This window comes from Bombina bombina, chromosome 3 (genome assembly GCF_027579735.1).
Source record: "Bombina bombina isolate aBomBom1 chromosome 3, aBomBom1.pri, whole genome shotgun sequence".
Taxonomy (NCBI): domain Eukaryota; kingdom Metazoa; phylum Chordata; class Amphibia; order Anura; family Bombinatoridae; genus Bombina; species Bombina bombina.
In genome coordinates this window covers 260,168,295-260,185,847 of record NC_069501.1, presented here as the reverse complement: position 1 = coordinate 260,185,847, position 17,553 = coordinate 260,168,295, and the positions used below count along the sequence as shown (strand labels likewise).

At 42.3% G+C, this 17,553-nt stretch overlaps 1 protein-coding gene across 1 annotated transcript in view; it reads right to left on the bottom strand.

Annotated features, from left to right (window-relative positions):
• The window catches only part of PAFAH1B1 (platelet activating factor acetylhydrolase 1b regulatory subunit 1), a gene marked incomplete in the record, with an annotated part of 508,857 nt that overhangs the window by 98,481 nt on the left and 392,823 nt on the right, over nt 1-17,553 (bottom strand). The window contains 1 exon segment of the mRNA XM_053706276.1: nt 5,520-5,621. Coding sequence (XP_053562251.1) covers nt 5,520-5,621 — 102 coding nt within the window.

Genomic DNA, 17,553 nt, shown 5'->3' with positions numbered 1-17,553 from the left:
GACGGCTCAGAGGGACTAAGAGCCTTAGCAGGCTTGTCTCGCTTCTTAGACTTTATAACGGTGTTAAGGCATTTGAAAAATAAATTAAGTGGGCGGGAAAACCACGGCCTAATCACAATATTAACAGGTATGATTTGTTATAGAATAAGTACCTTCTAAAATGTCAGAGTCCTCCATATCTCAAGTTATACCCACAGAAGGACACAAATAAAAACGTTTTTTATTATAGAAAACTGCACCTTTAAACTCCCAATGGCTGGGGCGCTTAACACCTCCTAGACCCAGACAGTTAACAGAGAAAACCCTCTCCTCAGGTTTAAGTCTCAGTCGGAATGGAGGAAATGAACATAGAACACACCCGGTCACATGGAGTGCAAGACAGTACTTCCCCTGTTATTACAAGTACAGCAAGTAATAGATGTTCAGCACTTTCAAAAACGAAAGTGAAACTTAAAAGTGAAACCTGTTTGTTCCAGCCAAAAACACAGTCTATCAGCCCAGGAAAAAAAAAATAATCACACAAAGCAGCATGTAAATAATTAACACACTGAATAATTAACCCCAACTGTTCAATAAACCCCCTTCACAGGATATAAACCCTGGATCCCATCAACGTATAAAGGAGCCACACTGACCTCGTTATAGTGTTTTACGTGTAAAAATTGAAACAATCTTACCTCCAGGATCCGTGCTGTGGAACAGAACACAGCCTCTCAAGTGTGACAGTCTTATAGCAGCGCTCCTGACATGGGCTTAAGTGAGAGAAAGCAAGCAGTGAAACTCCTCAACACTGATTGCTTAGGAGTTGTTAGCAGTAGTCTGGATGGTTCCCTGCATCTTCAGGCTAACTCATCAATACTCTCACTGAGAGGTTGACATGACCACTTAAAACTCCAGTCCTATCTCGGAAGGCAGATACCCTTTTCAGGACTCTCCGAATCTTCTACCACTTCTCTGCAACCTCCTAACATGACAAAAGGCAAAGAATGACTGGGGTAGTGAGGAAGTGGGAGGGATATTTAAGCCTTTGGCTGGGGTGTCGTTGCCTCCTCCAGGTGTTGTATATCCCAACAGTAAGAAATGAAGCAATGGACTCAACCTATCTTAGGAAGGAAAACACACAATGAGCACACTACCAATGGATTTTAATAAAGGCTATAAATAAAAAATCATGTGCACAAAATCTTTTACAGTGAAGTCATACAGAAAAGTGGTATGGCAGAGATGGTTAATAGGCCCTGAGTTGCTGTGTAGCACTGACTTATTTTACTTGCAGGTAAGCTTGTGGGTTATGTAAGAAGTTTGGATTCTTGCCCCAAAGGAAGATCCCACTTCTCTTACACAGCTGTTGATCCTTTAGGTGCCGTAGAAGCCCATCCAGTGCAGTAAAACATAATTTATGTAAGAACTTACCTGATAAATTCATTTCTTTCATATTAACAAGAGTCCATGAGCTAGTGACGTATGGGATATACATTCCTACCAGGAGGGGCAAAGTTTCCCAAACCTCAAAATGCCTATAAATACACCCCTCACCACACCCACAAATCAGTTTAACGAATAGCCAAGAAGTGGGGTGATAAGAAAAAAAGTGCGAAGCATATAAAATAAGGAATTGGAATAATTGTGCTTTATACAAAAAAATCATAACCACCACAAAAAAGGGTGGGCCTCATGGACTCTTGTTAATATGAAAGAAATGAATTTATCAGGTAAGTTCTTACATAAATTATGTTTTCTTTCATGTAATTAACAAGAGTCCATGAGCTAGTGACGTATGGGATAATGACTACCCAAGATGTGGATCTTTCCACACAAGAGTCACTAGAGAGGGAGGGATAAAATAAAGACAGCCAATTCCTGCTGAAAATAATCCACACCCAAAATAAAGTTTAACAAAAAACATAAGCAGAAGATTCAAACTGAAATCGCTGCCTGAAGAACTGTTCTACCAAAAACTGCTTCAGAAGAAGAAAAGACATCAAAATGGTAGAATTTAGTAAAAGTATGCAAAGAGGACCAAGTTGCTGCTTTGCAGATCTGGTCAACCGAAGCTTCATTCCTAAACGCCCAGGAAGTAGATACTGACCTAGTAGAATGAGCTGTAATTCTCTGAGGCGGAATTTTACCCGACTCAACATAGGCAAGATGAATTAAAGATTTCAACCAAGATGCCAAAGAAATGGCAGAAGCTTTCTGGCCTTTCCTAGAACCGGAAAAGATAACAAATAGACTAGAAGTCTTACGGAAAGATTTCGTAGCTTCAACATAATATTTCAAAGCTCTAACAACATCCAAAGAATGCAATGATTTCTCCTTAGAATTCTTAGGATTAGGACATAATGAAGGAACCACAATTTCTCTACTAATGTTGTTGGAATTCACAACTTTAGGTAAAAATTCAAAAGAAGTTCGCAACACCGCCTTATCCTGATGAAAAATCAGAAAAGGAGACTCACACGAAAGAGCAGAAAATTCAGAAACTCTTCTAGCAGAAGAGATGGCCAAAAGGAACAAAACTTTCCAAGAAAGTAATTTAATGTCCAATGAATGCATAGGTTCAAACGGAGGAGCTTGAAGAGCTCCCAGAACCAAATTCAAACTCCAAGGAGGAGAAATTGACTTAATGACAGGCTTTATACGAACCAAAGCTTGTACAAAACAATGAATATCAGGAAGAATAGCAACCTTTCTGTTGAAAAAGAACAGAAAGAGCAGAGATTTGACCTTTCAAGGAACTTGCGGACAAACCCTTATCTAAACCATCCTGAAGAAATTGTAATATTCTCGGTATTCTAAAAAAAATGCCAAGAAAAATGATGAGAAAGACACCAAGAAATAAAAGTCTTCCAGACTCTATAATATATCTCTCTGGATACAGATTTACGAGCCTGTAACATAGTATTAATCACAGAGTCAGAGAAACCTCTTTGACCAAGAATCAAGCGTTCAATCTCCATACCTTTAAATTTAAGGATTTCAGATCCTGATGGAAAAAAGGACCTTGAGACAAAAGGTCTGGTCTTAACGGAAGAGTACACGGTCGGCAAAAGGCCATCCGGACAAGATCCTCATACCAAAACCTGTGAGGCCATGCCGGAGCTACCAGCAGAACAAACGAGCATTCCTTCAGAATCTTGGAGATTACTCTTGGAAGAAGAACTAGAGGCGGAAAGATATAGGCAGGATGATACTTCCAAGGAAGTGAAAATGCATCCACTGCCTCCGCCTGAGGATCCCGGGATCTGGACAGATACCTGGGAAGTTTCTTGTTTAGATGAGAAGCCATCAGATCTATTTCTGGAAGTTCCCACATTTGAACAATCTGAAGAAATACCTCTGGGTGAAGAGACCATTCGCCCGGATGCAACGTTTGGCGACTGAGATAATCCGCTTTCCAATTGTCCATACCTGGGATATAAACCGCAGAGATTAGACAGGAGCTGGATTCCGCCCAAACCAAAATTCGAGATACTTCTTTCATGGCCAGAGGACTGTGAGTCCCTCCTTGATGATTGATGTATGCCACAGATGTGACATTGTCTTATCTGAAAACAAATGAACAACTCTCTCTTCGGAAGAGGCCAAGACTGAAGAGCTCTGAAAAATTGCACGGAGTTCCAAAATATTGATCGGAAATCTCACCTCCTGAGATTCCCAAACCCCTTGTGCCGTCAGATACCCCCATACAGCTCCCCAACCTGTAAAACTAGCATCTGTTGAGATTATAGTCCAGGTCGGAAGAACAAAGAAGCCCCCTGAACTAAACGATGGTGATCTGTCCACCATGTCAGAGAGTGTCATAAAATCGGTTTAAAGATATTAATTGAGATATCTTTGAGTAATCCCTGCACCATTGGTTCAGCATACAGAGCTGAAGAGATCGCATGTAAAAACGAGCAAAGGAGATCGCATGTGATGCGGCAGTCCTAAGACCCAACATTTCCATGCATAAGGCTACCAAAGGGAATGATTGTGACTGAAGGTTTTGACAAGCTGATATCAATGATAAACTTCTCTTGACTGACAAGGACAGAGTCATAGACACTGAATTTATCTAGAAAATAACGTCAAAGAATGACGCAACTTCCGGCGACACGTATGACGCCGGAAACGGAAATAGAATTTTTGCGCCAAAAAAGTCCGCGCCAAAAATGACGCAATAAAATGAAGCATTTTCAGCCCCCGCGAGCCTAACAGCCCACAGGGAAAAAGTCAAATTTTAAGGTAAAATATGTTAAATTAAAATGCATTATCCCAAATATGAAACTGACTGTCTGGAAAATAAGGAAAGTTGAACATTCTGAGTCAAGGCAAATAAATGTTTGAATACATATATTTAGAACTTTATAAATAAAGTGCCCAACCATAGCTTGGAGTGTCACAGAAAATAAGACTTACTTACCCCAGGACACTCATCTACATGTTTGTAGAAAGCCAAACCAGTACTGAAACGAGAATCAGTAGAGGAAATGGTAAATATAAGAGTATATCGTCGATCTGAAAAGGGAGGTAAGAGATGAATCTCTACGACCGATAACAGAGAACCTATGAAATAGACCCCGTAGAAGGAGATCACTGCATTCAAATAGGCAATACTCTCCTCACATCCCTCTGACATTCACTGCACGCTGAGAGGAAAACCGGGCTCCAACTTGCTGCGGAGCGCATATCAACGTAGAATCTAGCACAAACTTACTTCACCACCTCCATCGGAGGCAAAGTTTGTAAAACTGATTTGTGGGTGTGGTGAGGGGTGTATTTATAGGCATTTTGAGGTTTGGGAAACTTTGCCCCTCCTGGTAGGAATGTATATCCCATACGTCACTAGCTCATGGACTCTTGTTAATTACATGAAAGAAATAACAGTAGAGCATATACTGGAGTACATCTTCATAACCAATTAGGAGAGGAGGCTAAAGGAACTATACTAGCGACACTCAAAGGCATGTGGCTACAACTCCCGCAAGAAGATTTATACTGCACAGCCAGTAAACGCCTTTGTCCCTCTCTTCTAAGTTAACTCATGAGCGAATAAAATAAAGGAATAAAATGTCCCAAGAAATATGAATAAAATCTTGAGCACCTCTAATTTTGCCTGCTCCTAGAAATGAGGCAAATAAATACTGGGAGGGTCAAGGAAGTAGGAGGGATACAGGCGTACCTGGGAGATATTACAGATTTGCTTCCAGACCACTGCAATAAAGCGAATATAGCAATACAGTGAGTCGCACTCATTTTTAGTTTCCCAGTGCATGTAAAAGTTCTATATACACTATACTGTAGTCTATTAAGTGTGCAATAGCAATATGTTGGACAAATGGTCCCAATAGACTTGCTTGACACAGAGCAATATCTGCGAAGCACAATAAAGTAAAGCGCAATAAAACAAGGAATGCCTGTATTAAAGCTCTTTCTACCTCCTGGTGGCCAGGTTATGAATCATGGACTCTCACCACCTTAAGTATGTATAATTTTCCTTTAATAAGTTTCAATGCTAGGTTAGCTAATTAACTTACAAGTGTCATTAGGCACATTCCAGTGCTAATATCCCACATCTTAATAGTCTTGTCTCTGGATCCAGAAAGCAGAAATGGTCCGGGTTTACCACTCTTCTTTGTCTAAAGGGGGGAGAAAAAAAAGTCAAGTGGTAGAAGAGACAAAATTAGAATGTAAATAGAAAATGCAACATCCCATATGATTACTTTAATTGGTCTATTACTAACTTCATAAAACCACTATAGCAATGAGAAATCAAGGTTTCCACAAGATGTTAAAAAACCAATTATGCTTAACTGATAATTTTCTTTTCTTCTGACAGGAAGAGTCCACAGCTGCATTTATTACTTTTGGGAATTCAGAACCTGGCCACCAGGAGGAGGCAAAGACACCCCAGCCAAAGGCTTCAAATACCTCCCGACTTCCCTCATCCACCAGTCATTTTGCAAAGGGAACAAGGAACAGTAGGAGAAATAGGGTGATTTTAAAAAGGTGCCAGAACCACAAAAAGATACTGCCGCCCCGTAATAAAGTGCGGGCGGGAGCTGTGGACTCTTCCTGTCAGAAGAAAAGAAAATTATCAGGTAAGCATAATTTATGTTTTTCTTCTTAAACAGGTAGAGTCCACAGCTGCATTCATTACTTTTGGAGAAAACAATACCCAAGGTAGAGGACACTGAATGCAAACAAAGGGTGGGTACAAAAAGGTGGTTTCTTCGAAAAGGCAGCACTGACTGAAACTACTCGACACCCTACAAAAAACTAATAAGGGAAAAACCGGAGCCCGGGTAACCACTCAGTTACACAACCTGCAAAGCCATGCTAGAGACAACTCAGACCCAGAGTCTGCTAAGCATAAGGCCTCCGAGGAGTCAGTCCTGCGGCACTCAACTCCCACAAATTTAAAAAACCTCTATTAACCCCCGAGAGGGAAAGTAGAGGAACCTAGGAGACCCAAAGGACCAGCCAAAGCAGACTTAAATCAAAAACTGGTTAACATGTCTATCTACCCCCGAGGGGGAGAATAGAGGCCCCATGAGACATCTAAAAAACCAAATCAACTTAGAGCAATCCAAGGTTGCTGCAGGACCACTGTCCAGGGAACAAACTCCCTAGGAGGACAAGGACCAGAAGAGAAGTCCATAGTCAGGAGAAAACGTCACTAAGATGACCAGAAGGCCACCCTCCAATCCTTGAAAGCACCATACCAACTATGGTGTTCCAGAACCCACGAGTTCTCCCTTGTAACCTAGACAAGACCAGACCCGTCAGGTTAAGCATAGACCAGCAGAGACAGGAAAACAGTCCCAGCAGCTTAAAAAAAGCTCTTCAAGAGGGTACAGAGTCACCAGTGAGCAAAACTCGAAATGACCCATCCACAAGCAACAAAGCCGTCTTAAGCCATTGTGGGACTCACCCCACTGAAAAGTGCTGAAAAATCTCAACAGCTCCCAACCAGAAAATTCCGGAATCCAAGGAGCGAGCCATCCCGGCAACAGCCGCCGTCGGTAGAGAGATGGGCACTAAGAGTCCCCCCAACAAAGGGGAGTAGAGATTCAAAATGAAGAACTCCGACCGCTACTAAAAAATTTGCATGCTACCCTGAACTATGACAGGAACCTCATGCTCGGGTCCAAGGAAACCTACACTGCAGTCTTCCATAAGAAGGAACACTCCTCCAGGGAATTAAGTATTCTGACCCACAGCATTCCGGTACCAGTAATCAATTCCGTGATATGGAGAACGCAAGAAAGGAAAAAACCCTACGAATCGAGAAAAACAAGGACCCACAGTCCCTCAGATACTGAGGTACCTCCAACCCAAGAAGGACACATAAAAATCCCTTCCTCGTCCTAGGTGAGAAGATTAACGGAGAACACCCTACTAGAGGCCAACCCTCGGCTAATATGGTCAGCCCAGTTTAATAGCAACTGGAACCTACCAGGAAGCATCAGATGTTCCAGCAGACCGGTAGGGACCCGTCAGAAAACCTCAAAATGAAGCATCAGTTTGATATCTCATAAGAATGAGAAAATCCTCAGCCCCCTCCAAAGGGACACGCAGGAGACCAAACCCTATGGTTAAGCAGAACCGTCCATACCCTTTTCAGGCAAGAGAGACATGGTCCTTAACCAGAGTCCTCTAAAAACGAAACCAATCCGAAGATCTGAAGCCCCTGAGGAACCCATAAGCTGCCTCCTATGGTTAGGAGCGCACCTATACAGAGCCTTCAGCCATCTAAAGTCCTTAGATGTAAAATACAGAGCAAAATCCACAAACCCAAGAGTCTGAAAAGAACTCCCGACCGGTTTAGGAAAGGGCCACTAGTATTCTTGGATCACAAGGTAATCCATGTAGACAGGTCTAACAACCTGACCCGAAGCTGGAAGGCTAAATGGTCAGTTCCCTGACCCCAGACAGGCGAGAAGACTAACTGACCCAAGACGACCTACTCTCAAGCCCGAAGGGCTAGATTTTCAAAAAGATCGACAGGTAGCAACGAGTCAAAGACCATGGTATGACAAAGGGGCAGTTTTTATCTTGAACAGACAGTTTCCAGAGATCCCTGCCGGATCGATCTCCCGGCATCCTTGAATGGAACAACAGGAACCTTGCAGCTCCTGGTAGAACGGCAGGGAGAACCCTGCACTCCACGCACTAGATCAAACGAAACAATGATAAAAAGGACACGTCCACTCTTCCATAACAAATGACCCAACCCAAGACGGAAGGGAAGGTCACCGCAAAAAGAATGCGACTAGGCTACAAGAGTCGTCATCTGGAGATACTGTAGGTGCAAACTCAAAGTCCACTTAATCACATTTCCAGACTTCCAAGTGAATGGAAAACAACGGTTCCGAGTCCTCAGGGGACCTAGAACCCACAATGACGTCTGAAAAAGTCGGTCACGCATCTCAAGCAATATTGCCAGCAAAAAAATAACTTATATCGGAGCACACAACCCTCCTACCAGAAGCATTAAATCTATGCCCCAGGCCCCAAACTATGTTGTAGGATCCTACTCCGGAGTCCATAAAACTAGGCCTTAATATAAAAAAAATTCAAAGCCAATAGGCTAATCAGCACCACAAGGGTGACATGAACCCAAGAAATAGTAGATAGCGCCCGACTAGTACCTGCCTGGTATAAGAGCACTTCAGAATCTGTCTAAGGTCCAAGAAAAATCGGCCCAAAGGCTCGATATTATGAACTAGAAAACATAACCTTGGACTTAGCCAAAGTGCGCAACTTCCAAGGAAGTATCGGTTCCAGAGAAAGAACGTTCTAAAAACAAAAGTTATATCAGCCATGAGCTTTATACAAGTAAATCAAATACATCCTGTCCGGATCTAAAATAAAAGGCAGCACCCGCGGGTGAACGCCCAAGGGAAAAAAGGGTACGCCTGAACAGACCAGCTGATCAAAAGGTCCCCTTCACCCAAGCTCAAAACTGGAACCGACACAAAGAAAAATGGAGACGATAAGGAGATTAGCTTCATCCCCAAAACGTCTATCCATGTTGCCATCCGGCATCTAAGGCCTCAAATCCCTCGGCCCACTAGGACTGGGATCCTCTAGCAACGCCAAAACATGTCTTAGTAGGACACGAAGACGTGCCAACCTATAACGGAAGGCAAAATTATCCCTTGCCGGATCGACAAACGCCTCCGGCCCCAAGGATGGGGCCCCTGATGCCTCAGAGGCCCCCGCTTCCCCAGGAGGTCAAACTGAATCGGGGGAATCCCCCGACCAGCAGGCCATGGTTGACAGAACACTGACAGTATCTTTAAAATATTTCACTTGGGAGATACAAATGAGCCAAGGCGGCAGATATGGCCATGCAGAACCATGCTGTAACCTCTGGAGGAAACAGGCCACCTTCCGGAGGAGTAAAAACAGAAGGGACACCTGCTTGCTTAGCAAAGGAAGTTTCTGGGACACGTGCCTCACAGGACCTAGCATCCTCAGGGGCGGACGGCTCAACGCACTCTGAGGACCCTGAATCGGGAGAAGAGAGTACTCTGGAAAGGCAATCAGAACGTAACTGATGGGCATGGATAACCTGGGCCATTTCATATTCATCACAAGACTCATTCTCCGCATCATAGACATCCGTGTCTAAAAAGTAAGAATCCTTCATCATGGGATTACAAAAATGACAAACGGTAACTGACACCTTCTTTACACCCCCAATGGCTGGGACACTCACCACCTCCTGTGAACCAGACAACCCACGAACAGAGACTGTCGCCACATACGGAAGTGAAAACGTATCTAAAGATTGCGCTAAATGACGATAAGGCCGTTAATGTTCCAAAAAGCCATGAGCCTAAAGTATTACTACACTTAACCCATGATTAAAATAAGAAATCATGGGATATTAACCCATGATTTCTTATTTTAAGATAAAAGAAGTCCCACTGGGACCCTTACCTTTACGTTAACATCACATTCACATAATGAAGTAAAATTAAATAATCTTACCGGAATCAACGCCGTGGAACAGGAGCCCTTCAAGTGTGACAGATAGTAGCCTCGCTTCGGACATGGACTTGAGTGAACAAAGGCAGGCAGCGAAACTCATCAACGCTGATTGCCAAGGAGCTGTTAATATGAGTCGGGATGATTTTGCAGAAAAACTTTCCCTGCATCTCCGGATTCTAACCTTTATCCATGCTCTCACTGAGAGGCTGAGAGGACTACTTAAAACTCCAGTCCCATTTTGAAGAGACTTAACTCTAACTTCTGACTTATCTGCCAACCTCCTGTGATGAAAGGCAAAGAATGACTGGGGGATGAGGAAAGTGGGGGAGGTATTTGAAGCCTTTGGCTGGGGTGTCTTTGCCTCCTCCTGGTGGCCAGGTTCTGAATTCCCAAAAGTAACAAATGCAGCTGTGGACTCTTCCCGTTTAATAAGAAAATTAAACATTTTTAATATTCGCTAATCTTAGCTTACTATTGTCTAAAGTTTTGACAGGGTGGTCAGTAAAATCAGCCAGTTGGTGCACCTGGGTAGAACACTGGTCATTAATGTCTGTCAAAGTTAGAAACCCTATTCTAAAATCTCAGAGGATCGAGACCCCTATATTCCCACCCTTAATTTCACAGCTCATTAATGTATAGCCAAAATAATAGCAGATTAACTGACAAATGCCTTAATATTTTCACACTTGAAAAACTCTGTTCCTAATTGACCTAAGCAGAAAATATTATATATATATTTAAATTGAGCTGCCTAACAATGTAAATTGTGATATGTCCACTTCATTAACAAGCTTAAATAAAAACAGTGTGTATAGTTTAGCCATTGACAAACAAATGCAGCAGGCAATGCATTTAGAAAGTTAACACTACAAGTATGTATATTTGCTAAATTACCACAAACTTTATAACTCAAAATATAATCCTTAATAAAATGTTAAAGGGATAGAATGGTCAAAAAAAACAATTTATGTAAGAATTTACCTGACAAATTCAATTCTTTCATAGTGGCAAGAGCCCATGAGCTAGTGACGTATGGGATATACATTCCTACCAGGAGGGGGCAAAGTTTTCCAAATCTCAAAATGCCTAAAAATACACCTCCCAACTACCTCACTCATACCTTAGCCAAGAAGTGAGGTGTATTAAAAAAAAAAAAAAAAAAGGAGTAAAAAGCATACACAAAGAGGAACTGGAAAAAATAAAGTGCTTTATACAAAACAAATCATAACCACCAAAAATAGGGTGTCTCTCATGAACTCTTGCCACTATGAAAGAAATTAATCAGGTAAGTTCTTACATAAATTATATTTTCTTTCATGTAATTGGCAAGAGTCCATGAGCTAGTGACGTATGGCGTATAATACCCAAGATGTGGAAATACACGAGTCACTAGAGAGGGAGGGATAAAATAGCTAAATCCGCTGAGAAATTAAACCAAAAAAAATAATGACGTTTTCTTAATTTAAAAGTTGCTGCTTTGCAAATTTGATCAACTGAAGCTTCATTCTTAAAAGCCCAAGAAGTGGCAACTGATCTAGTAGAATGAGCGGTAATTCTCTGAGGCGGAGACTGCTCCGCCTCCAAATAAGCTTTGTGAATCAAAATTTTTAACCAAGATGCTAAAGAAATAGAGGCTTTCTGACCTTTCCTAGGACCAGAAAAAATAAATAGACTAGAAGTCTTTCTGTAATCTTTAGTAGCATCTACATAATATTTCAAAGCTCTCACCACATCCAAAGAATGTAGAGACCTTTCAAGAGTATTCTTAGGACAAGGACGGAACAACAATTTCCCTATTGAAGTTAGAATTCACAACTTAAACCAAAAAAAAAAAGTTTAGCAATCTTTCTATGAAATAAGACAGAAAGAGCATAAATGTGTCCTTTCAAAGTATTTGCAGACAAACCCTTATTTAAACCATCCTGAAGAAACTGTAAAATCCTACGAATTCTGAAAGAATGCCAGAACACCATGAAATATAGGTTTTCCAAACCTGATAAATTTTCCTTGAAACAGATTTCCGAACCTGTATAATAGTGCTAATCACTAAGTCAGAGAAACCTCTATGACTAAGCGTTCAATTTCCATGCCTTCAAATTTAGAGATCCTGGTGGAAAAACGGTCCTTGAGACAGAAGGTCTAGCCTTAAAGTCAGTGGCCAAGGCTTGCAGCTGGACATCGAACAAGATCCATATACAAAAACATGTGAGGCCCTGCTGGTGCTATCAGAAACACATGAGATTGTTCCATTAATATCTTGGAGATCATCCTTGGAAGACGAACCAGACACGGAAAAATATAAGCAGGTTGGTAAAACCAAGGAACTGCCAAGGCATCCACCATCTCCGCCTGAGGATCCCTGGACTTGGAAAGGTATCTGGTTAGTTTTTTGTTTAGACGAGAGGCCATCAGATCTATTTCTGGAAGACCCCACATCTGTACAAGATGAAAAACCAAATTATGCTTACCTGATAACTTCATTTTCATCTGTGGGAGGAGAGTCCACTGCTTCATTCATTACTTGTGGGAATTAAGAACCTGGCCACCAGGAGGAGGCAAAGACACCCCAGCCAAAGGCTTAAATACCTCCCCCCACTCCCCCAGTCAATCTACCAATAGAACAAGGAACAGTAGGAGAAATATCAGGGTATAAATGGCGCTAGAAGAATAAAATTTAGGTCCGCCCACCGGAGAAACAGGTGGGAGCAGTGGACTCTCCTCCGACAGATGGAAATGAAATTATCAGGTAAGCATAATTTATGTTTTCCATCTTAATGGGAGGAGAGTCCACTGCTTCATTCATTACTTGTGGGAATACCCAAGCTCTAGAGGACACTGAATAAAAAAAACGGGAGGGTAAAAGGAGGCGGACCCTAAACTGAGGGAACCACAGCCTGCAGAACCTGTCTTCCAAATGCTGCTTTCGCTGAACCAAAAACATTTAAAGACCAAGTTGCCGCCTTACAAATCTGCTCCATAGAAGCCTCAGTCTTAAAGGCCCAAGAAGAGGCCACAGGCCTAGTTAAGTGAACCGTGATCCTCTGAGGAGGCTCAAAAAGACAGTGAAGTGGAAGAGGCCCACTGCCCCCTACGCTTCTCTGAATACACAACAAATAAAGATTAAGTCTTTCTGAACTCCTTCGTAGCCTGAAGATAAAACTTCAAGGCCCGAACCACATCCAAATTATGAAGCAGCCTTTCCTTTGACGAAGAAGGGTTAGGACACAAGGAAGGAACTACTATTTCCTGATTGATGTGATGATTCGACACCACGTTGGGAAGAAACCCCAATCCAGTGCAAAGAACAGCCTCATCAGCGTGAAAAACCAGATAAGGAGGCTCACATTGCAAGGCCGCTAACTCAGACTCTGCGAGCCGATGCAATAGCAAGTAGGAATAGGACTTTCCAGGAAAGTTTATCAAGCGTATGCATAGGCTCAAACGGAGACCTCTGCAAAATCTTAAGAACTAAGTTCAAGCTCCAAGGAGGAGCAGAATTTCTAAAGACAGGCCTGAGATCCTAGACAGAGCCTGAACAAAGACTGAATATCAGGAAGCTCCACTAGCTTCTTGTGTAACAGTATAGATAAAGATGAAATCTGACCCTTTAAGGAACTGGCAGCCAGTCCCTTATCCAGTTAAGCCAGAATCCTGGATACCCTAACCTTGAGCCAGGGATATCCATGTTTCTCACATCAGAACAAATAGGTCCTCCACACCTTATGACAGATGCGCCGAGTGAACGGCTTCCTGGCCTGAACGAGAGTATCAATCACTCTCTCCAAAAATCCTCTTGGCTAAGACTAGGCGTTCAATCACCACGCAGTCAGCATCAGAGAATCGAGATTTTGGTGAAGAAATGGCCCCTGAACCAGCAGGTCTCTGCGACAGGGTAACCTCCATGGAGGAGAGGATGACATCCCCACCAGATCAGCAAACCACATCTTTCGCGGCCACGACAGAGCAATCAGAATAGCCAAAGCTTGCTCCTGCTTGATGTGGGCAACTACACGAGGTAGAAGTGGCAACGGTGAAAAAATGTATAGTGGGTTGAACTCCCAGGGCACGGCAGGGCATCAATCAGCTCTGCCTGAGGATCCCTGGATCATGACCCGTAACTGGGTAGCTTGCAGTTGAGTCTGGACGCCATGAGGTCTATCTCCGGCGTCCCCCATATGTTGCAGATCTGCTCGAACACCTCGGGATGGAGAGACCATTCCCCGGGATGAAACGATTGTCAGCAGAGAAAATCCGCTTCCCAGTTGTCCACACCCAGAATGTGGATCGCTGAGAGCAAACAATTGTGTTTCTCTGCCCATTCTAGAATCTGAAGATGGTTTATGTAAGCCACCAAGGTGATGTTGTCCGACCGGAACCTGATGAATCGGGACGACCCCAGGAGGAGCCAAGTCCTCAAAAGAGTTAAATATCGATCGGAGTTCCAGAATGTTTATCGGTAGACTCGACTCCTCTCAGGTCCACCTGTCCTGTGCCTTTCTGGCACCCCAAACAGCCCCCCATCCTGATATATTTGCGTCCGTGGTCAATCTCCCAGGATGGTCTCAGAAAGGATATCCCCTGGGACAGTTGTCCCGGACGGACCCACCAAGAGAGGGATTCCCTTGTTTGTGTATCCAAAGATATCTGTTGGGATTGATCTGAGCAATCGCCGTTCCACTGTCTCAACATGTACAACTGAAGAGGCCTGAGCTAGAACCTGGCCTAAGGAATGACATCTATGCTGGATACTATGAGCCCGATCACCTCCATACACCTGATCCAATACACATTAGTATATTATAAGAAAAACGACAGGGTCAAATCACCCTCTAGGAGGCGCTACATATAATGCTACAATATCTTAAATGGATATGCAGACTCTCAAAACAATTTGGGGTATATAGATATATGTAAAGAGATCACAATATATGTGTGTGTGTATATATATATATATATATATATATATATATATATATATATATATATATATATATATAAAATTTATCAATACAAGTTCATAGCTCTTTATAAGACAAATGTCTCTTGACACAATACCAAACGGATGGTGTATCAATATAATCATCCAGTCCCAAGGAAAGTCCTTGAAATGTAATGGGGTTCTTGATTGCAATAGATAAATGAATCAATCCGTACAGGAAGGGCAGCACTCTAACTTCACCATAAAGGGTCAGCAGCTCTATAGATAACAAGGAAAGGAGAGAGGTGCCGTATGTGTGAATCAACCACCTGCTAGGTAAAAGAACAAAGAAGAATCGGGTTACTCACATGGTGTAAAGGCACCCAATTGTGCCAGAAGAGAAAGGCTGGTTTTCAACAGCAGACCAGCTAGCTGAACCAAGGCAAAGACTGGATACACCTGTGTGGTATTTCCCAGAGAGGTGACTGGGCCCAGGTGTAGCTTCACTACTAGCAAAAGTAGCAGTCAGGAGGATGAGGGTATACCAAACCATTTTCCAATAATAAAAAAAATGACACCGGATTTACTTTTATTATAGGCAAATGGTTTGGTATACCCTCTCCCCTCATCCTCCTGACTGCTACTTTTGCTAGTAGTTAAGCTACACCTGGGCCCAGTCACCTCTCTGGGAAATACCACACAGGTGTATCCAGTCTTTGCCTTGGTTCAGCTAGCTGAACCAAGGGCCGCCCCTTCATGCCGATTTTGTCTCGGCGGGCTTCTTGTTCTGCTTGGTCAAGAGTTAGCTAGTTTCCAAGATCCCTTGGACAGCTCTGTTTTCGCAGCCGGCTGCTGGCACTTAGAGTGTCTGCACGAAAGGGACGAAAATTAGACCCCTTATGTTTATTCTTCTTATCCTGCGGCAGGAAAGCACCCTTGCCACCCGTGACCGTGGATATTATAGAGTCCAGGCCTGGACCAAAAAGAACTTTCACTTTAATGGCAGAGAAAGTAATCTAGACTTGGAAGTCATGTCCGCTGACCACGCCTTTAACCACAGAGCCCTATGGGCTATAACTGAAAAACCTGATGTCTGGGTAGGAGCAGAGAACGCACTTTGTGGGGAACTTTTGTTCATATTCCGTGGAAATTTATGAATATCAGCATCTCTTGTAAACATGTATAGAACCCTACACAACGAGTAAAAAAGAGTGAGACAGCAAATAATCAGTGTAACTTTGAAATTTTTCATATGTTTGCTTGATATTAATGTAATCTCGTATGAAATGCTGTGAAGCTGAGAGTTGTTTAATATCGTCAATTGAGTGTATAACAGTCACAAATGCTGATGTACAGACAATCAGCACTCAACCAGTTCTTTGCATTCAAAGTAAGATATCCCAATGGCAAACAAAATCCCTTATGCTTTAAGTGACTCAGCTCACCTGACGTTCCGCTGCTACGGACACCTCTCCAGCTTCCCAATGTGAGACCCGGTAACACCTGAGCCTACTCACGGACACACTATGTTCAATTCCGCGTGATCCGTTAGGAGCGTCCCGTCCACTGTACTATGCTTCGGCTTCCGGCGTCCTTCGGCAACGTCACCACACACACGCGGTGGAGCTGTCACATGCTGGGTAATAGCCAATGGGCATCAACTGGCAGTCCCGGTATCCGGAGTAATCTGGCAGTAAATAAATAACTCAAGGAAGAAGCAATCAATCCGGATGGCAATAAAATAAAACGTAACTTTTATTCAATATACAGGTATAAAAACCTCAGAGCCATAGTCCATGTTCAAAGGTGATATGTATCAGATTGGCTTACGCGTTTTGGCGTGAGCCGTAATCATAGCCTATACAACCTGATACACTGCACCTTTTTAAATCCTTAAAACGTACAATGATTGGTTAATAGCAAAGTCAGCAATATTTGCATAAACACACCTTTGAATCGTGTTAACACTTTACAGTACAAAGCAAGCCTGTCACAAATAAACAGGGAATATACAAAAGTTTAACTTCTCTTAAACATGGTAAATTACATAATCGTGTATAAAACAAATGCGTTGTCAGGTACTAGGGAACAGTACGAGATCTACACTGAAAAACATAGTGCACCCAAACAAAATGGCGAATGTTCACATCATACATTACGCAACTGTACAAAAGTAGATAAGTAGGTATAGAAGAACATCTAAGGCTATTATAGCTAAGCACCAGTCACTCGCAAAAATAACAAAACTATGGATATTAATGTACAAAACTAAAAGAATGATCAATGCAACCTATTTAAAATAAAAGAAAGAAATAAAAAGGAATGGAAAAAGTATATAATGCTGTGAGAGACCATAGTTGAATGGTGCCACTGTATGTTAAATAGCAGAATAAATATAACACGTCTAAAAAACACAATGCTATAAAAATATATACAGCTGCAGATAAATGTACACGAAAGATCCTTACGGTTAAATAAAATAACTAAACAAGTACTATTATTGCCAAAAATTAATTAAATCAAACTCAGAATTGAGTCCTAGAGGCAATCTAGTCTTTAACCTAAAAATCCAAAACATTTGACGCTCAAGCCTTTTTGTGCGGTCCCCACCTCTACCTACTAGGGGTATTCTTTCAATGATGTTCCAAGCA